General features: G+C 37.1%; 1 protein-coding gene and 1 pseudogene across 12 annotated transcripts in view; both read left to right on the top strand.

The window, feature by feature from the left end:
- Positions 1-22,528, top strand: part of NAV3 (neuron navigator 3) — an 813,571-nt gene that overhangs the window by 721,233 nt on the left and 69,810 nt on the right. For 8 of the 12 annotated variants that reach the window (XM_074375364.1, XM_074375362.1, XM_045519434.2 and 5 more), the window contains 6 exons: positions 7,172-7,304; positions 7,939-8,209; positions 9,209-9,917; positions 12,147-12,635; positions 16,380-16,421; positions 17,818-17,978. In XM_074375364.1, the coding sequence (XP_074231465.1) occupies positions 7,172-7,304; positions 7,939-8,209; positions 9,209-9,917; positions 12,147-12,635; positions 16,380-16,421; positions 17,818-17,978 (1,805 nt within the window). The remainder of the gene's footprint in view (positions 1-7,171; positions 7,305-7,938; positions 8,210-9,208; positions 9,918-12,146; positions 12,636-16,379; positions 16,422-17,817; positions 17,979-22,528) is intronic. The other 4 variants (XM_074375360.1, XM_074375359.1, XM_074375367.1 and 1 more) reach the window with 2 other exon arrangements.
- LOC105072024 (dolichyl-diphosphooligosaccharide--protein glycosyltransferase subunit TMEM258 pseudogene) lies at positions 4,234-4,463 on the top strand (annotated as a pseudogene).

Genomic DNA, 22,528 nt, shown 5'->3' with positions numbered 1-22,528 from the left:
TTTTTCATGATTGTGGTTGAAGTAGGGTTGGAACAGAGTACACCTAAAGTGAGCATGTTTGTTTCTTTCATGGAATATATAATGAATTTGAGATTGAGATTATTGTTGAATGCCTGAAGTGTAGGAATTAGTATTTATTGAAAGAAAATCTCTCTGTTTTATATATATATAAATATACACACATCAGTAGCACAGTTGACCTGGCAATGTAAACTGTCAAAGAGCCTGATTGAATACTTGCTATATGAAGTATGACTATGCCAAAAAATAGGAGTGACTTGATAAATTACCTACAAATGGGACTAGCATTTTCCTCTGGAATTAGTTTTAAATCTGTAAACTTATTTTAATAATTATTGGCTTAAAATTTCAGAATTCTTCAACAGAAAAGGCATAAAAAATTACTTAGAATATATAACACATTTGTTTTTAAGTAGGTCTGCTTCTAAGTGTAACCCCAGGTGTGAAGATGGGGGTCAGAGCCACAAATGCACTACCAGAGAAATAAAATAGATCTCTGGCCACACTGAGTTATTAAATATTAAAATATAAATAGTAAAGGCATGGCAAGACAATCCTTTTCTTCTTAGAATAATTAATAATCTAGTGTAAATCCAAATTGTACTTTCCAGTAGGTTCACTGGCTACATGTTTTTCCTTTTAACTTTACATACAATGATTTTTCCCCCCTACGGTTCTGAGTTTTGACATACGCCTCAAGTCATGTAATAGCCACCACAAATCTTCCAACAATCTTAGCCACTGGCAGTCACTGATCAATCCTACATATCTATAGTTTTGTCTTTTCTAAAATGCCACATAAATGGAATGTATGTGAATATACTTAACAGCTTTATTCATAGTATTTCAAAACTGGACACAATCCAATGTGTAAATGTGAGTTATGTGGATAAGATGCTCAGATTTGTACATTTTTAGCTGTCCTAGATTGTTGAGAAAAATTTAGCAGAGTAATAGATCTGTACCCTGGAGGCAATCAAGACTTGTTGTTTTATAAAAAGTATATATATAATCAAGAATTCTTAGTATATCTTAATGAAATCAAAAGTGAAAGGATGAAGAAAATACATTGAAGAGGTTGAGACATACTACTCAGAGCTCATTATGTGAGTAAATTAACATTTTTGTCAGTTTAAAAAAACTGTTTTCTATAAAGCTTTTTTAACCTAATTAACTGTGTCATAATAAACAAGATTAATTGCATCCTAGCTAGAGAGAATCTACAAAACCATAGATGAAAGTCAAAATCACAGAACCTTAGGATGAGGAAAATTATATTGTCACCAATCAAAATTATTCCTTTAAGATTGCTTAGCAAAGAAATATGTTGAACAAATTTTTCTCAAATTCTACATTGATTATTTTGTCCAATTTCATTTATCATTACTGCAAAGAACCAGTATTTTTAAAAGTAAAACTACTTCGATCATTTAGCAAATATCTACTAGTCATCCATTAAATAATAGACACCATGTTATATGCTAGAGTCTTAAAGATAAATGTAACTCAGTCTCTGACTTCAGGTAATTCAGATTCTGACCAAGAAGATAGAAAAACACCAAAATAATGGTTAAACAGATGACTCTATTATATGCTCTAATACAGTGATTAACATTTACTTCCTCTGATCACTCTGCAGTTTCCCTGTTGTGAAGAAATTCTTGAACTCTTCAAACAAGTGGTAGTAGCTCTGTCCTGCCATGCATTTAACATTCACCTATTCATCTTTTAACATTCATCATTCATCTATTACAACACCATTTCATGTTATAATAATTTGTTTAAAATTTTGCTCTTCATAGTAAATAGTCCTTCAAAGGAGAGGAGCTATAATTTATTCAGCATTTAATGAATAAGAGCAGATTCTTACTAATAGCTTTTATGGAAGGAGGTAAGGATTTTCATCATCAAGGAAATGAATTTTCCAGGATTAGAGACAACTTGACTAACAGTGGAACCAAGTGAGAGAAGAGAGGTAATAGCACTCATGTTTTGTGACAGATGGATAACCAGGTAATGGCAGTGATTGAAAGGGAGAAGAAATTTTAAAGAGAAATGATGGAATCTAGGCAGTGAATTTGAGAAGGCGGTGACAGGACATCCTTGAGAAAGTATTCAGTAGAAGGATCGAAATGCTGATCAATTAATCAGGGAAGAAGTCTGGATTAGAAATGCGAATTTGAGTGTCATGATCATGAAGGTGATATTGAAGTTGTGAAAGACAAGGAAATTTCCAAGAAAGGATATCTAAGGTAAGTTAAGATTAAGTTCTGAACATTGAGAAATTTGAAGGAATCTCAAAGAGGAAAAAACGTAAAGCGTTCTGAGGACCAGCAAAGTTTTTACAAAGAGACTGTAAAAGCTCATCATTAGTGTATTTCAAGATCAAAGGGGTGAGAAAATGGGAAGGAAGCAGAGTGCTGACCAAGCTTTAGGGCATCATTCCTGGGTTCAAATCGTAGCTGCATCATGGAAACTTGGGCACATCTTTCCACCTGCCTGAACCTCTTTACCTTTATAATGCCTGTCTTACCCATTTGTTGGAGGATTATATATAATATATTAAGTATTTGAAGTAATAATATATAGTAAGCACTCAATTCATGAATTTATTGACCTTAGTGAAGCATTTTCATTAAGGTATTAGGAGGAAGATCTTGGAATCCAGAGGAAGAAGACAGAAACAGGCTATATCTTTGGAATATGAATTAAACCACTGTTGTGTTAAGCAGAATTTCTAAGTAGCCATGAGAAATCACCTGAGGTTGAATAACCTGAACCTATGTGCATTCAGTCATTGTAATTATTAGATATTAATATAAACATATTATTAAATTAGTCATTCTAATTAGTTGACTTAGTCACCATTTTCCAAAATGATGATGGGGAAAACATGTTCAATTAACACAGAGTCAGGACAGATATGGAAGACCATTAGGGTGGCAAGTACTTAGACTAGTTAGACTGTCTGTCACTCTAGTGATCCTTTTGTTCCAGCATCTTTGACTCTTGCATCATTTGTAAAGAGCTCAGTGGAGTAAAACAACACAGAAAGCCCTGAAAAATAGATGATAGAGAGTAGCTATAAACCAGACACAGAGCTTAGGAATCAGTAGATTTTAGAGCCCTGGAAATACAGAAGGTTGTGGTCAAAAACGAGATTGCAGAATTTGCGGTCTTAGAGGAGATGGAAAACTGTAAGCATTATACAATGGTTCATGTAAGTGATGGAATTGCTTCCCACACGACCCTGTGAGACAGGGAAATGAGCAGAGCAAGTTTAAGTGGACAGTTTAGCTCTGCAGTCTCGAAAGGAGGCTCCAATGAAAGACTTTAATTTTATGAATCCATTGTTCTTTGCATTACAACAAGCTATATTTGGACGTCTGCTCTTCATGTCTGTGACATTATATTTGTTGCTTTGTTGTATTTTTATTTTTCTATTGAGAGATTAAAACTTTATATCTTATTTTGGATTCTTTCATTTATGTCATTTTAACCAAAGTCCTTGTGTTCATTTGAGACTTTAAATGCTTTTAAAGCATAAGCAATTTTTTTTTAATTCCCAGTAAGAGTTGTTGCATTTAACTTTTAGTTGTTAATGCTAGGATTTACATTGGTAAAAGCTACAACTAAAAATATTGTTTCTGTCCTCCTTGCCAGAGAAATAGTTACTTTAAAAATACTCATTAGAGATTTTAACTTTTTGTTAAGTTTTACTCTTTGAGTACTGAATATATTGTGCTAAACATTCCTTAAAAATTCATTTTATGTGAGTATGAAAGGATACTTCCATAATTGCTTTCCTCTGAATCTCAGTAAAACATTTGACCTCTATTCAACATTTATGTGTTGGTCATTACCATAAATAGTAGAAATCCGAAGAAAAATAACACACAGTTCTGTACTCAGAAAACTCACAGGCTAATGGTCCATTTAGACACCTTTTTTATAGATTTATAAAACTGTGTGCTAAATCCAGTCCTGTAAGTCTGTGCAGAGTATTGTGGCCATGCAGACGGGGAGCTTCCTAAGGCTTCCTGACAGCAGCGAGTAAAAGGGGCTTCCCAGAAGATGGGATGCTGGAACCACTTCGTAAGTGTGGGTTAGTTAAGGTGGCCAAAGGATAGCGTGATCAAGGGCAGAGAATGGATGCTCCTGCCGACGTGTTCTTCCAGTAGCAGAGTGGTGGATCATCCTGTGCCCGGCAAGATGGAACTTGAGGCCATGAGCAGATGCCCCAGCCCAGTGAACCCGGCAGTCTTTCCCCATTTGACTGTGATGCTGTTGGCCACTGGCATGTTCTTCACCACCTGGTTCTTCATATATGAGGTCTCCTCCACCAAGTACACTAGGGATACAAAGAGCTCATCTCGGCGGCCTCACTCTTCATGGGCTTTGGAGTCCTCTTTCTGCTCCTCTGGGTCAGCATTTATGTATGAGCTTCCAAGGGATCCAACCAGGCGGCTCCATTGAATCCCTGCTTTTGTAAATTATTATTATTATTATTATTATTATTAAATTATTATTACTACTACTGCTGCTGCTGGAAGTATCCCACCTGCTGCTCAGAATAAAGACAGACCAAAAAATAACAAAAGGCAGAGGTTGGAAACAATGTGATACTGAAGGGAACTGAATGTAGCTCTAAGTCAAAGTACAGAATGTGAGCCAGGGGCTGTAAAGAATTTAAGGTGAAGCGGTAGACAAAGGCCACCTAATAGAAAGCCCCGATGTCTTTTAAAGGAGCCTGACCTTTGCTTTAGGCTAGTAGTTGCCCAAGAGTGTATAGTTATAATTTTATAATTATATGCATGCCTTCCTGTGAGAGGATAATATATGTATTATATAACATATACAAACATGAAATTTAAAGGATCTATTAAAGAATTTTTTTTTAATTATGAACGTATTGATAGAGGTTCTTAGTTGCAAACTACAGAATCTACTTCGTCTCATTTAAGGAATGCAATTATATAAGAAGGCTCTCTGAATAACTGGGGTGATTGGAGAACCAGGCTCTATGAAGGCTCTTAGCCAGTCATGGCTCCAGGGTGTCACTGCCTCCTCTACTGGGCTTCTGTGACCCTTGGAACTAGAGACAGATATCTGTCTGCCAGTGCTGACAAGAAATTGAATGACTCTGCTACTGTGTTTGCCTGAGGGTTGTTTTTCTCATTTGTGATTCTCTGGGTGCACACGATAGGCCCTATGTTATATGCCATATCTGTCTACAAGGGAGTCTGGAAATGAGAGTTTTTTGCAGTCTGTCATGGAAAGGTAAGACTCATAATGTGGGAAATTATCAAAATCAGATGTAGGGAAGTATTCAAAAGATTGGAACAATCACAAATGACAGATATTTGCTGCAGTGGTACAAAAACCCTTTTGCTTTCATTAAAATGTAATCACTATTGATAATATGATTTATAAATGTGTTTGGTAATCATGCTTTATGCTCTCAGTAGCTAATAGCTCAAGCAAGATACACACCCAGGGAGGGATCGTCATTAACAATATTTTCTATAAATTCAAATTTCAGATTTTCTTCTTGATAATTACTTCTCTACTTGGTTTGCTGTCTGATCTCTGTACCTCACTATTATTTTTAATTTACGATGTGACTCATGAAGGACATGTATCGGAGTCAGAAAAGTGTCAGTCCACCATCCTCTGTGCTCAGCTTGTGCTTCCATCACGGGTCATCTCGTCAGAGTGTGGATTATTTGCAGGAGGTTTTCTTAGTCCACTTGTCTGTTTTATGAGACTTCATTGTTTTCTGTATCTAGTATCTATATCCAGTGTGCATGAATTCAATTAATGGAGTGCAGGCAAGGCAGCAATACACCACAAGAGACTGAGAACCAGCCAGTAAGTAAGAGACTGGTGGTTCCCCCTTCCCTCTGTGGAGCGCCCATTCTCATTCAGGTCACCCCGTTCATTCTGTTACTTCTGAGTTACCTCACACACGGACTAGATGGGGGTACCCGTGTTAGCCTGCGTGTGAATATTAATATAACCTGTTTTATTAGTTCTCCTTTAGGTTAAGAACAGATATATTCAAAAATTTACATAGTTTTCTTATGCCCCCAGTGGATTGCTTTGTGTACCTCACAGGGCAGGTGCATTCCATTTTGGAAATCCACTACTTTGGTAAAGAGAAGTCTTTGAAGAGTAGTCTGCAAAAGAGTGGCATGGCCAGATGTGAATTTTTGATCATCGACTCACATTTAGCAGATGCAGTTGTATTGAGAAAGACTGCAGGCAGTAAGGCCAATAAGAGGATATTACATGTTGTCCAGGCCAGAAATTGTGGGGTGGGTGGCAGGAGGGGTGATATGATAGAATGAGCCTCAGTCTTCAAGATTCGGTGAATAATTGGAAGCAGTTACTCAGGTAGGAGAAAAGAATGAGGAATGGCTTTCTGTTTCCTAACTAAAGCACCATTTTGTTTTTGTTTTTGTTTTGTTTTAATTTTTAGCACAAAGGGTGAATTCTTACATGCTCTGTGACTCCTGGTTGCTTTCTCAGGAGAAAAAAAAATGTTATGGGTTATGTTATTCTTTCCTGATGCCAGGCAGTATTTGTAGTGATATTTTTATTCATTCTATAAACATCCCCCTGGATCTCCTCTAGACGCTGATTCTTTGCAAACTTTCAATAAGGTTATTCTCAGATTTGCACTCAGCTCTTAATAGTATGATTTTCCAAATAGGAACAGTGAATATTTTTCTTCAAAAGACTAAAAAAACAAGAATTCTGCATAATGACTGCACCTAACTACATTCCTGCCAACTGTGTAGGAGGGTTCCCTTTTCTCCACAGCCTCTCCAGCATTTATCATTCATGGACTTTTGAATGATGGCCATTCTGACTGGTGTAAGGTGATACCTCATTGTAGTTTTGATTTGCGTTTCTCTGATAATTAGCAACACTGAGCATTTTTTTCATGTGCCTTTGGCCATCTGTATGTCTTCATTGGAGACATGCTTGTTTAGGTCTTCTGCCCATTTTTGGATTACACTTCAATGAAAGAAGAAAAAAACAAGAATTCTCTCCCCAGTGCCTGGTACGTGTTAAGTGGAAATATGGGTGACTTGCATTGTGCATCCTGTGTTTAGTTCATCGCTGCTGTGTGTCTTGTCTTTAGCTGGGATGACAGCAGTTCGGTGAGCAGTGGTCTCAGTGACACCCTGGATAACATCAGCACCGATGACTTGAACACCACTTCCTCGGTCAGCTCTTACTCCAACATCACAGTCCCTTCCCGGAAGAACACTCAGGTGAGAATCACCTTCTTCCTCTTTCCAGTGCTTCTGCCAGATTTTTCCAAAAATTATGGTACATTGCACTGACATATAGCACAACCTCTGCATAAAATGAAGCAGCTTATGTATACATTTTTTTCAGTTGATTACAATCTAATCCAGAGTGTCTTGTGTTGCCATATGTTTGTTTATAATATTGATATATTTGTTTATAAATCTAAAACTGATTTTAATAGTCTAATTTTGGACTTTACTTGATTAATTTTATATTGATCTCTGAGATGCCTTGCTGGACCTCTTGAGAATGATGAATCGAGAATGGATATTACATAATTAAGTTTTATCTTGTCTTACTTCTCCTTGTTAGATTTGACATAGAAAATGCCTCCCTCTCTGGAGTGCTTAATTGGGATTTTCTGCACACATTTCTCCTGACATTTCTCTAATATGTGCAAGTGAGAATTATACAGCTAAAGTTAATGAAACTTAAATGAAGACAGAGATAAAAATAGAGGAGTCTCTGGAATTCTTTTGAAATATAAATCACTGCTCCTCTTTTTTTTTTTTTAACCAGTCATCTGAAAGTACATTCCAGTGCTTGATAGATTTTTCTACACAAAGTTTTTCTGTCACCTTTTTTTCTTCGTAGCTGAAGACCGATTCAGAAAAACGATCTGCAGCAGAGGAGCCCTGGGATAGTACAGAGGAACTGAAAAAAACCGAGGAGGACTTTGGTAGCCAGGGGGATGGGGGTGGCAAGTGGAAGGGCGTTTCCACCGGACTTCCTGAAGACCCCGAGAAGGCGGGGCAGAAAGCCTCCCTGTCTGTTTCACAGACAGGTTCCTGGAGGAGGGGCATGTCTGCCCAAGGAGGAACGCCATCTAGGCAGAAAGCTGGGACCAGTGCGCTCAAGACCCCTGGTAGGCTTGTCTCTGGCAGCTGTTATGCCAGATTATTTTCATTTATTGCTTCCATTCAATCTTTGTTGTCTTTATAGTAGCTTTTCTTAATTAAATCAGATTCTTCATACTGTTTAATATTTTCTGTCTAAATTTCATATGCTTTATCATGGAAGTCCACATAAACTTAGCCTTCCAGGCATTCTCCACAGAGCACCATCCTAATTTGGTGAGGGTCTTTATTTTGCCAGAGTCATTTCTGGTGACATGGAAGTCCAATAAGCCTACTTATTCAAAAAATAATAATAATAAAATTGCTTTCATTCTGACTTTCTTATGAAAGTTTGGAATATTTATTTTAACTATGCACCTGCATTTCACTTCCAACTCTGAGAAGCAAGAGCAATCACATTCCAGGATTGGAATGCTGGAGATATGAAACATCTTTTTTTTTCACTTTCTTTTTTTTTTTATTGAAGTATAGTCAGTTTACAATGTGTTAATTTCTAGTGTACAGCATAGTGATTCAGTTATACATATATACATTCCCTTTCATATTCTTTTTCATTATAGGCCATTACAAGATATTGAATATAGTTCTCTATGCTATACAGTAGGACCTTGTTGTTTATCTATTTTGTATATAGTAGTTAATATCTGCAAATCCTGAACTTCTAATTTATCCCTTCCCACCCCCTTTCCTTCTCTGGTAACCATAAGTTTGTTTTCTGTCTGTGAGTCTGTTTCTGTTTTGTAAATAAGTTCATTTGTGCCATTGTTTTTAGATTCCACATAGAAGTGATATCATACAGTATTAGTCCTTCTCTTCATTTAGTATGACAATCTCCAGGTCCATCCATGTTGCTGCAAATGGCATTATTTTATTCTTTTTATGGCTGAGTAGTATTCCATTGTATATATGTACCACAACTTTTTAAACATCATGTCTGAATTAGACTTGATGAAAAAAGAGAGTGTTAATGCGCAGGCATATGAATTTGTGTATTTCTCCTTAATTAGGAAAAACCGATGATGCCAAAGCTTCTGAGAAAGGGAAAACTCCCCTGAAAGGATCGTCTCTACAGAGGTCTCCTTCGGATGCAGGAAAAAGCAGTGGGGATGAGGGGAAAAAGCCGCCCTCGGGCATTGGAAGATCAACGGCCACTGGCTCTTTCGGGTTTAAGAAACCAAGCGGGGTGGGGTCATCTCCGATGGTCACAAGCAGTGGAGCCGCCATAACGAGCGGTTCTGCGACGCTGGGTAAAATCCCCAAATCTGCCGCCATCGGTGGGAAGGCCGGTGCGGGGAGGAAAACCAGTTTGGATGGCTCCCAGAATCAGGATGACGTGGCGCTGCATGGTAGCTCCAAGACTTCCCTCCAGTACCGCAGCTTGCCCCGCCCTTCGAAATCCAGCCCCAGCGGCATCCCGGGCAGAGGTGGCCACAGATCCAGCACCAGCAGCATTGATTCCAACGTCAGCAGCAAGTCAGCCGGGGCCACCACCTCGAAACTCAGAGAACCCACCAAGATTGGGTCGGGGCGTTCCAGTCCTGTCACTGTCAACCAGACAGACAAGGAGAAGGAAAAAGTAGCAGTCTCAGATTCAGAGAGTGTTTCTCTGTCAGGTTCCCCCAAATCCAGCCCCACATCTGCTAGTGCCTGTGGGACCCAAGGGCTCCGGCAGCCAGGATCCAAGTATCCTGACATTGCCTCTCCGACATTTCGAAGGTAAGAATGCGTCAGATGATGCTGGGAAAATACAAAATGCTGTACCTCAGGGTATAGATGTATCCTATATACTATCCTATAAAAGATAAGTATATATCCTAAATATATGTCATATATATATATATACACATACACACACACACATACACACTATGATACATATATCTTAGAATCTTATTTAGTTTCTGAGTACGAGTTTTAAGAAGCTGATGATATCAATAGCTTAATGAAAAAATACGGCTCATGGTGAGAAATGCTCAGACTTTGCAGTCTTGCTATCGTTGCAGTATTAGCACCAGAAACAACATTCATGAGAGACTTGAAAGCAGATGGCAGTACCTAGGGGAAGTGATAAAATAAAGCAGTAGCTTGTAAAATTTCCATAGATTTTCATCTTTCCACAGTTAAAAATCAAATCAAACCAAATAAGTCTTCATGGCTGTTGGTATTCATTCTAGTGTTTATTATGTTGCTGGCTCTTAATGAGCTGATGATCGCGACGGTGGATAAAATTGTGTCCCTTGCACAGTACCAGGTCACAGTGGACAGATTTATACAGTATTGTGTCTTGACATGTTAATGAAAATCACGGCATAGTATGACTGACAGAACTTGAAAACATTTGGATGTTTGGTACAAGATTATAACTAAGGAATGGGCTAGGTTTTCTAATTCTTCGTCATGTTTCTTTGCTATGACTCTGACAAACCAAGCAGGGCTTGGTTTCTGCACAGAAATTGTCTTTGTTATTGAACGTGCAGAATTCTGCCGTGAGATAGCCCTGTTTTTAAATACTGATGTGTTTTAAGTGGCAGGAAAATACATACTGTTAAAACTTGGGACAAATAGTTAAATCTCTCTAGGTCTGTTTCCCCATCTATGAAATGATAGAGTATAATTTATAGTCTGTTACATGTTAAATATTTTTAATGTTTGCTTTTATTATGCTGACTAAATCAAGAGCCTTGATACCTGGGAAATAGAGGGTCTTGAAACATTTACTTTTACATTTCAAGCAATCTCAATACATGATTGTTTGAAAAACCTAGAGGTTTTATATTCCTCAGTAGAAATATTAATGCTGAAGAGCTGACTTTTTGAAATGTTGATTCTCACTGGAAAGAATAATCTTTGTTGTGAGAATAACTGTTTCTGTTGCTTAAGTAAAAGCCAATAGTGCCCTCCAGTGGCCCATTACCTATGAAACAATTTCTCATATTCGTCATAAAATATTTTGCTATAGGAAATACAGATTTCATTGCAGCTTAATTAGTAATCATTATGCCATTACATCATATCACTTTATTTCCACATTTACATAAATTCAATTATATCATCTGCTTCATTTGCAAAACTAAAATGTTTTCTGAACTAAACTCCAACATCTAACTTAGCACCAACTGTGTTTCAAATCACTCTTAAAAGTAAATATTTGAGGCGGGGAGGGTACACTCAGTGGTAGAGTGCATGGTTAGCATGCATGAGGTCCTGGCTTCAATTCTCAGTACCTCCATTAAAAAAAATAACTAAATAAACCTAATTACCTCCCTCTACCCCCCCCCCAAAAAAAGGAAAAGCAGATATGTATTTGACTAGCAGTGGCAACTGACATAAAACCCTTTGGTCTTTCTTGGGGAAAATACAGACAAACCAATATGTTGCCAACAACGTCCAATGTTGTTTCTAACCAACTAGTCTCTGACAACCACTCAGGTCACCAGCTACACAACATAACCTCCAAAACCTTGCCTTAAGCATTCCTTTGACATTTTGGAAAAACTGTTAAAATGAAAAAAAGAAAGAAAGAAAAATCATTTCAGTGTCATATACCGAATGCGTAGAAGTTGTTTCATTATAATGGTTCTCTAAATAGGTAACAACAAATGTGGTCAAACGATTTCATCTTTGCAAAAAAAGTCTCATGAACACTTAATTGTGCAAACCAGGGATTTCCACTTTTGAGCTCCGCTTCCTTTTGTTTGGCCTGTGTCCTCCCACCATCGGGGGGTACAGCCCAGTACCGACTGACTTACCCTTACGGTGACAGGAGAGATTTGGGGCACTGGATAAAGAAGTTCAAGTTTCTCAAGTTCATTAACACAGAGACAGGAAGCGCTCGGTGGCTGGGTCCACTGAAGCGCACCTGGCTCTGTGTACTGTAACCCGAAATATGAAATGTGGCTGTTAGTGTCTCGGAACAACTGAAGTTGTTATTTGTTTTTCTTTTAGGTTGTTTGGGGCCAAGGCAGGTGGCAAATCTGCCTCCGCACCTAGCACGGAGGGTGTGAAATCCTCCCCAGTAATGCCCAGTCCTAGTACCACATTAGCGCGGCAAGGCAGTCTGGAGTCGCCGTCGTCCGGCACGGGCAGCCTGGGCAGTGCTGGCGGGCTCAGTGGCAGCAGTAGCCCTCTCTTCAATAAGCCCTCAGACCTAACTACAGATGTCATAAGCTTAAGTCACTCGTTGGCTTCCAGCCCCGCGTCGGTTCACTCTTTCGCCTCAGGTGGTCTCGTGTGGGCTGCCAACCTGAGCAGTTCCTCTGCTGGCAGCAAGGACACTCCGAGCTACCAGTCCATGACTAGCCTCCACACGAGCTCGGAGTCCATTGACCTCCCCCTCAGCCACCATGGCTCCCTGTCTGGACTGACCACAGGCACCCACGAGGTGCAGAGCCTGCTCGTGAGAACGGGTAGTGTGAGATCTACTCTCTCAGAAAGGTGAGCTTTCCCGGAGGCATCCGTGAAGCCCTCACCCCCTCTTCCCTGCACGGCGCCTCCCCTCCTCCCCTGTGACGTTCCCTTGATTTCAGTGGGAGTGCCACTTTGCAAAGGGACGTAGGATGGATGCGACTGGGCCCTTTGTATGGGCTTCCTACCGAGATTGCAGAAGGAAGTAACCTTTAAGGATAAGAAAATGGGATAATTAGTTTCTTAATGTGAATGCACATATATACACACTCAATAGGCAATTTGAATACAATTCAAAGCATGTATTTGTGTATTGAATGTTTTCTCGAGACATATCAGTGATTTGGCCTCAGCTCCAGGACAGCACATCTCCTCCAGATAATTTCAGCATTTTCAAGTCCAAATTAAAATGGTGCTCTGAGTGAAATGTTAAATTTTCTATATTAGCATTTCTGTGGAAAAATAGCAAAGGGGTCACTGGGAATCCTAGTTGAACTAGCAAACAGATCTGTTGTCAGATATGCAATCTTAGAGAAAATTACACCAGTGACACTTTAATAGGCCTTTGAAAAGACACCACTTTCTGAGATGTTTCCCATTCATTTAATGAATTACTATTTTCTTTTAAACTTAAAGTGAAGAACATAGTGAGGCATTCCTTACCTAGCCGACTTATCAGAAAGCATCAAAGATGGCTCCAGATTCTCTTCCCCCCAAAACTATTTCTCAGATATTTTGGTACTCTTCCCCTAAGAGCATGTCTTAAAACTGCCCCTTTTTCCCTGATGAACTTAATTGTTTTTGTTTCCTGCCACACCTAAAGCTTTCAGAAATGGTCTTGGCTATGTATCTTTATTGTGTTATTTGTAAAAGTACCATTGGTCACTGAAAGTGCCTGATACCTTTCCCAAACTTTTGTTCAGCCTATGACTGATACTGGCATGTCACCTCAGACTAAGCATGCTGCAAATAGGTTATGATCTGTTAACCAGAATCACCCTCCAAAATGCTAATGATTTTTTAATCATAAATGTAACTGCAGCAAGTTGACCATTTAGCCATCAACCTATTTCTTTGACATTCATACATTAAAAACAGAGAGAAATGGTCAGGTAACTATTTGTAAGCAAGTAACCCTCAAATAAAACTGGGTGATAAGACTGATGAGTTTTATAGCTATAATATAAATGCAATGTTAATAGTTTACTTTGATCTATATTTTAGCAAAAATCAGTATATATTTTCACTATAGAAACACACTGGAAAGTATACAGTTACCTATTCTCTTTAGGCAATTTTTTTTTAATTTTTATTTTTCAATCTTTGAAATAGACCAGTTTTACAAATGGGAGGGTTCTAGTATTGTAAGTAGCCAGATCAACAATTTTTCTAAAATAAACTTTAAATAAACTAATCTTGAATAAATGAATGCTTTAAACTTGATTCTTAGTAAAACATATTGATGAATATTAAACTGTGAAAAGCAAATTACCTCCAGAGGTATATTATATAAGATAGAACAGTAACTAGTTTCTTCCAATCAATTACTGGATTGAAATAATTTTTAATATAAGATGCTGCACTTTTTCCTTTCCTGGGAACAAAATTGCAAGCCAAAGCAATTTATTCTAATCCTTTAAAGTACCCCCGAGAACTTTATGATCTGTTGAAGAGAAAAATAGATTGTATCAAAGATCCTGGCTTTACTATAATTAAGTCCGCAGAATATTGGGAACACTACAAAGACCAGAGAGCCATACTTGAGGGAATCTGTGCTAAAGAGTAAATATTTAAGACAAAATAATTAGAAAGATGCAATAGAGATGTAGGCAGATTCATGACTTACCTGTTTATCTACAATTTCAGAATACTTTATTGATATTCAAGGTTCTAGTACTAGTAAATCAATAATTTTTCATAAAAATTTTAATTATGGTTTAAATTTCCCCCCATTAAAATATCATAAATAAACAAACAAATGAATTCTTTAACGATATTCTCTCTAGCTACTCTAGATTATTGGTGGTGTTGGCTATCACTAGTTCTCATTTATTTTGTTTGTTTTGTTCTTTGTGACCAAATCGAACCTTAAAAGTAATTTTTTTGTTTTTCGGTTTTAAATTTAAAAGTAATTTATAGTTGTAGCCAACTTTACAAATTTCTGGCTTGTTTTTAAATATCAGATCTAGCTGCCCCACCTTTACAGTCCTGCACAGCATCTCCTGGCTTTAGGCAAACAGCATCTTCAGACTGTTGGTTAAAATTCCTTCTCCACACATTCCCACTGCCTTTTTGACTCCTGCAGGGATGTACATTTTTGACCTTTTAGGGTTTGACCTTTTAGGGTATCTGTATTATAAAATTATTAATATGCAGATTCAAACACATATTTCTACTTAAAGTTTTAACTTATATAGGTAAACAGTTTTTTCCTGATTTTTCTTTGATTAAATTCTCTGCCTCATACGAACATATAATGTTTATCCAATTAATAGCACAGCCAAAACAATGCCTATTTTCAATGTCCTCTGTAAGGTTAAATTTTAAAAAATTTTCACACGGGAACAATACCATCTTTAAAGTGGCCTATGACTTTATTAATGCTTCAGCATAATGTAGTTGATATTTAAAGGTCTCGTATTTATTCAGTATGATTCCTTTCTGTTTGCTGGTTTATCCACACTACTAAAAACAGTTCTATCATCAAGATACATACCAGAACTGGCCTCTACACAATATACCTTATGTGGACATTTCTGATACATAAAAGTTGTAGGGTGCTTTTGGATGCTTTCTGTTGAAGTGCTAAATAACGGAGCACGCATAGAAGAAAACATTTTAGCTTTGATTTTTGAGTGATTACATTTCAAGTCAGTATGTCTGCATTCATGTTATGTCATCCCCATTATGCATATCCTGTGTTTTTAATTTTGATTGTTTGAGGTTCTAATGGAAGAGAGCTATCATTCTGCAAATGCAAATTAATTGTGCTCTTTGGTGACCCACATGCCAGAGATTATGACAGAACTCCCTAGACTTGTTCCACTTAGTTATTGCCACCCTCTTCCTCTATTTTTAGAGGCCATTTCTCATTTTCTCCAGACACATTCTTTCATCCCTTTCTAGGACCAATGGAAACTTCTTTAAAATAGAGACTGAAAACTTACAGCCTTTTAAACATCTAATTTATAATTTCTAAAAGATGACGTAGTTTAATTTCATGAGAATATTTAAATAAATGGTACCAGAAGCAAGCTTATACTTCAAGCAGATATGTATTATCTTTATTCTCTTATAGGTAAATGGCAATACGTCTGCCTTTATTTTTATTAAAGATCACTTAAATACAAAAAATAAGTATTAACATTTTTTCCTTCTCTGTCCATTGGAACTTGTCACTAACTTAGGCAGAGAAGGTCTTCCTCATTTCCACCCCTGTGATTCTCCTGCCCATGCAGTCACAGCAGAGGTCTAGTGATTGGCACGGGGAAGGAAAGACTGCCAAAGCCCTGGGTGTATAGAATCTCGAGGAGAATTATGTTAACATGTAATTCAATCTATCTTCTGATAGTCCTGTCACTACATAATCATTGAATGTATGACAACAATGGACATCTGGTCTCTTTTGGTTGGCCTTTTCCAATGAGTTGAGCGTTAAATATGTGTTACCAAAAAAACCTTTTTTTGTGTAATTCAGAGAACTATTTATGTTGGATGTGTAATTTGGAAGTTCTGTTTACATTATGTCCTTAGGGATTTTCTTTGTTTTAACAGCATGCAGCTTGACAGAAATACACTACCCAAAAAGGGACTAAGGTATATATTTCTCTCAGCACCATTGCTGCCTTTCTCTGTTGTTACGTAAATTTTGTGTGCTGTCTCTTTACTTCTTTCTTTCTTTGTTTGCAAAGAAGCACCTGACATCGAGGATGAAATCTCTTTTAATCCTAATGTTTTCTCTGGCCTGAGGAGTTGGTGAGATAGCCCTCAGGTAGAGATTTTGATTGAGGCCAAAAGTCAAGAAATTAAATCTAATGTAAAAGCCATTATTCTGGGGGCAGCAACTTTTCATAGAATTTAGAACTCACTTCTGAAAATTAAAATAAAGTGAATTTTTCTAACGTTTACACATTGGAGGCATATGCTTATAAAACCTCAACCCACATAGTCTACATATGTGGCCTGTGAATGTTGAAACGTTGAAGGATGCTCTAATTTGAATCAAAGAATATTTTCATCATCAGAGGACAAATATGGTAACTGAGGTATGAATTTTTAAAGAATCCTTTTGGTAAAAACTCAAAAGAGTTTTGTTTTCTATTTTTCTGGAGTGCTGGTATCTTATCAGATCAATTTAGACATGAATTAGTCTAATATCACATCATAATCTCAAAATAACTATTCAGTTCATCATAAAAAAGGAAATGCAAACTGAATGCGTGGCCATCCTTTACTGTACACTTTTATCTGATTAGAAAATACGGAATGAACTACTAATAGAGATTTAACACCATATGAACACAATAAGTTGACTGCTCTTTAGTACCAAGAATTTACTTACTCTGGTAAAATTGAATGCTGGCCAAATAGGTCTTTCTCTGTTATCCTTCTTCTCTCCAGTTCCTTAGCAATAGCAAAGAGCTTGCAATTATTCCATTTTAAAATTTTGTTCCAGAAATTTCTTTTTTAATAAAGTAAGCCCATTTTTCTCTCCATTTTTTTTTAAATCCAGACATGGTGTCGAGTGTCATTTTAACCAAGTAAATGTTTTCACTTTCTTTTAAAAAAGATCTGTCAGTTTGTGTTCTGTTTCCTCTGTCTTGCTGTGGCCATCACTCCCGTTGCCTTGGCTTCCAGCCTACTCCTGTCCACCATATTGAGCCTGTGTCTTCACCCTCTTCACATCCTTCTAAACACTGCGCTTTTGAGCTCCTCTCAATTAACCTGGCTGTCTGCTCATTGCTCATGATTTTCAACTACATATCTCACAGAAGCATAATTTTCTTTTCAAAATCCTTTATTTTTTTTTTCCCTGTGAGATTCAAACAGATGGTGTCAAATCATCTGGAAGAACTAAGCAATTATAATTAGATTCAATCTGTCTGAGAATGTTGTTCAGTCTGAATAGTCAGCTCCTCTCTATTGTGTTCTTGTCCTGATACTACCTTGCCCTTGCAGATGTGCTTAAGCGTCTTAGCTTGGTGTTTTGCAGATACACCCCGTCATCTCGGCAGGCCAACCAAGAAGAGGGCAAAGAGTGGTTACGCTCGCATTCCACTGGAGGGCTGCAGGACACCGGCAGTCAGTCGCCCCTGGTCTCCCCTTCTGCCATGTCGTCTTCTGCAACAGGAAAATACCACTTTTCCAACTTGGGTAAAATATTCATCCATTTCATCTTGTTCCTTTCATCACCTGCTCTCCCAGGGCCCCTGACATCTCTCTATGAAAATCGTTCATTTGAAGAGGAGATAAAAGAAACCATAACAGTACCTTTTGTTTGTATGATGCTTACTATCCACTAAATAATTTCAAAACATGTTGCAGTTTACTGCTCATGACAACAAGATGACATAGGTAAGACCGTTATTATTTTATAGTCTGGGATCCAGAGACACAAAGAGATTATTTGACTTAAAAAAAAAAGGCTCTCTGATGCCAGAACACCTGACGCTAAACCTAGGGGTTTTCTCAGAGTCCTCTTAAAAACCAGGAAAACATCTCCTTATTTTCTGTTTAAATTTTTTTCATCTTTATAAGAAAGTGAATTACCTTTTCGTAGAAAAATAGAAATAATTAAGAAGAAGAAAAAGCACGTGATTCCATGGCTTCACAATTACTTCTTTTACTGTTTGAAAATTAAAACTCTCCTTAAGATGCATATGAGAAATCCTATTAAGGTAGTACCCTGTAAACATTTTTGGATAAATGCAGTGGAAAAAAAATGACTATTTCAGCCATCGGGTTACTTTGTGCTTAGCATAATTTGTATGAAATATAAAATCATTTGTAAAAATGTCATAGAAAACACAGGGAAGAGAGTGATGAAATAATGAAAGCCTAAACATGCCAGTTATCCTTTAATAGATCCAATGCTTTTAAAAATAGATTTCTTTTCTGCAAAGTCACATATAAAGTAGTCCCAATATTTATTCTCTTTTCACTTGAAAAAAATTTTTTGTAATCATGGATCAACAGATTGTCCAAATTCTTTACTAATTTGAACTTTTCAACTTTTTGCCCCGTTGGGACAGTCAGGGTATTTCTCTTCCATTGTAACTATTTCTGCTGTACAGAAGAGAGTTTTGGGCAATGAAAAAACAGTTATTTTGTTCATGTTCATATGTACTAGTGAAGATACATCAGGCACCAAGTTTTTGTTGCTAAACTTACACAGAGATAAGACTTCTTTGCCTCATAATGGTAAAGGATGCTGTAGCTTTTCCTTTGAGTTGCAGTTATAAAACACAGCAGGAAGCTAAAAAGTTTGACTTCACAAAATGAATTTAAAATGTTTTATAGAGTCATAGGGTTATAAAACAAAATCTAATTTTATACAACGTTAGAATCAAACCCATGTCATCTAGTTTGCTAAGTTAGCTGGCTATCTCATGTCACCTGTCAGTCTTTTGATTCATTGACATTAACTTGAATATTTGACTCTTTACCCCATTATTCCTCTATTGCTATTATTCTGATTCAATCTATCTAATCTATTTTTTTTTTGTGAAGAAAAAACTCACTGCTTACTATGTCTGATCATTTACCCTCAATGTTCTCATCTGTGGAATGGGTACATAATACCTAGATTACATAGTGAGGAATGACTCATCTAATGTGACCAAGACTCAGGAGAGCATGAGTCTTGTTAGCCTCTGCTATATCATCGTTTTTATTGGAATGAAATGTCTTACACTGTCAGGGACAACTGTGGCAGATTTCAAACTGTTCTTACTGCCTCTAATCTTACGTCTCTCAACATTTCATCCAGTGGGTCTTATGAAGAAAGTCCTTCCCATACGTATCAGCACACTCTCGTGTGCCTACCCACATTTTATAAGCATATGTGGATTCAAATCAGATGTTCTGAGATCTCAATGATGTATGATTTTACAAGAGAAAAAAATGACTAATGTGAAAAACATGAAAAATATTATTTAAGAGTTTGGGCTGTATTTCCAGATCACCTGAACTTATCCTTATTAGACAAGAAAGCTGACATTGTTAAAATGCTGCCGTACGTAAAAGTCACTTTATTATTAAACGTAAAAATACATCAAATGCAGCTGTCAGATGTAACTCGAATATGGGTAGCATCCTCCTACAGGTTCCTTTGGTCGTCACTTGTTTCTAATTTATCATTATTTTTTCTGAATGATCAGTAAGGTCAGTGATTATTACTAATGTTCAAGAGATGCAGTGTTCATGTTTTTTATCCTTACCTATTAAAATACATCCATACATAAACTTTTTAGAAATATAACTGTAAAAATTATATATAACAAACATTAGAAATTTAAGATCACTACTATCATGTCATTATTAGTAGATTACTGTGAGCTACTGCCGAAGTTAACTGTGGTTTGTATCCAGTTTCTTACATGAAAGCTATCATAGAAACCATCTCTACCCAAGAAAGCACATCGACCTATAACTTATGTAAAAAAAATTAAGTTTTGGATAAAATTTCACTTACTATTGGTCACAGTCCTTTCGAGACGTCTCGGAACCTAGTGAGACTCACTGTCATGTTCTCATGAGTGATGACAGCTGCTCACACTCATTTTTCACCTTGCTCCAAGGGTTACCATGTAGAAGCATTACTATCAACCTGTCACTTTCAAATGCTGTGTATTTGATGAACCTTTTGTATACAGAGTGATGTTTAAGCACTGTTGTATGGGAAATTCATATGCTGTTACTCCCAAGTGTCCCTCCACCTTAAATGCCTTTCTACTCCCCTCTCCAAATTCACCCTTCACACTGTTCAGAATTAAGCCCTCACTTCTATCTTCATGGATGCACAGAATCCCAGAGTTGGAACAGACCTGTATCTCGGTCATTCCTCTGTTATGTCAATTCTTCTGACAGCTCTAGCGTCTTCTCTAAACCTACCAATGAGAGAAACTGCCTAAATCTAGATATATATTACATTTTTTGAAGTTCTTTAAATGATCAAATAAAAACTTCCTGAATCTCCACCTAGTTCCTAGTTATATTCCCAAATTCCACAAAATAAGTTAAAATGAGATTCCACATGACGACTCTTCTTAAAACAATACCATGAACTCCCAAATATGTCTAGATATGGTAGCAAAATCAGGGAGTGACCTGGAGGTATTTAAAAACACACTTCTTATTTCTTTCAGTCCCTGTTCTCCTCAAAGCGCCACAGATAAACATATAATTTAATGAAAACCGTGGCTGTGGTATGCGATATAATTTAAGACAAAGTCAGTAGCCCTCTTTTCCCTAATAGATTGTCACACATCTCTCTCTCTTGTTAAGACATTTTTATGTATCTTCTGGCTTTGAATGGATCTTAGAGGCCATTGATTCTGCTATTGTTTCTTAATTCATGAAGAAATTGAAGGGTAGAGCTTGGGATATTTGCCTAAAGCAAATAGAAAGCAAAGCCACCACCAGGAGCCCTGTACTAATTTGTGTCCCATTACAGAAATTTTCTTTGTCATATTATGACAAAGTTTTGTCTTCTATTACATAACTTTTCTTGGTCTATTTTGCATTATTAACTTCACCTTTCAATCATCTCCCCTAGAGGCCATTCTTGAAGCCAGAGATCTTGCTATATCTATCTTTCTATTCAACCACAATACCAAAAAAGCAAACCTGTCATAGATTTTAGCTAACTGATCATTCTTAAATAGTATGCGTATATTTCCAATGGAGAAACTATCAGAAGTGCTTATAAATGCAAACTGCTCCCTTTAAAATCCACCCTAATCCTCACTACTATTTCACTTTGAACGAGCTGAGTGCTATGTTTTAAAATTACAGAAAGACATTTTACTTGGATGTCTCTGCAATTATTTTAGTAAGAATTGTGCAAAGCCAAACAGTGAATGAATTGTCCTTCTAACCTCTAAATACATATATTAAAATGATGTGCTTGCAAATGTGTTAGACACTTCATTCGTTTGGCAAAAAGTCAGTTCATACTGCGGACCTGGAATGGTTGAATGACTTCAATCCAGGTACCGTAAGCGTAAATATTCAAGTCCAGAATGTCCTTCAGTGTATCCATGAGCCGTCCTCAGCCATCATGAACTGGTCACTGCCGGCTCAAGGAAGGTGCCTGAAAGATCTCTCTCTAACTCTTTCTCTCTTGCTCTCCCTTCTTTCCTTCTTTCTCTCCTGTTTTCCCTGCTTCCAGTGGATTGCAGACTTTGCAAATCCACAGTTTCTCTCTCTTTTTTTTTTATTATATGTCACAATATACACACATGGATACAATTCTTAGTCTTTTGTTTCTTTTCTTGCTCTTCCTTTACTCCAGTTTTTAACTAGCTCTATCAGAGAGTTATTCTGTGCATTAATTCATTCATACCCGTGAAATAGCCAGCAGAGTGCCTGGCAATTAGGAGATACTCTCCTTAAGTTGTCTCATAGTATATATTCCTCCTATTTTACGTTGTTCTGAGATCCAGTAATTACATTAAGAAATGAAGTGCCTGTGTCAAAGAAAAAAATACCATTATTTTGAAATGATGTCAGACTGATTCTAAGCCAAAGACATGAATTCCCCAAGGTTTTGAAAGAACCCACCAGTTATCTTCATATCTTAAGAGATTCCTGGCTGCGTCCTCATGTACCTGTACCAACTTGCTTTTCTTAAACATAGCACTTACGATAAATCTGTTTCTTTCATTTTCTGCTTTGCTTTTATTCCTAATTTTTAACCAGTA

This window comes from Camelus bactrianus, chromosome 12 (assembly GCF_048773025.1).
Source record: "Camelus bactrianus isolate YW-2024 breed Bactrian camel chromosome 12, ASM4877302v1, whole genome shotgun sequence".
Lineage (NCBI taxonomy): Eukaryota > Metazoa > Chordata > Mammalia > Artiodactyla > Camelidae > Camelus > Camelus bactrianus.
This window is presented reverse-complemented; position numbering and strand designations above follow the sequence as displayed.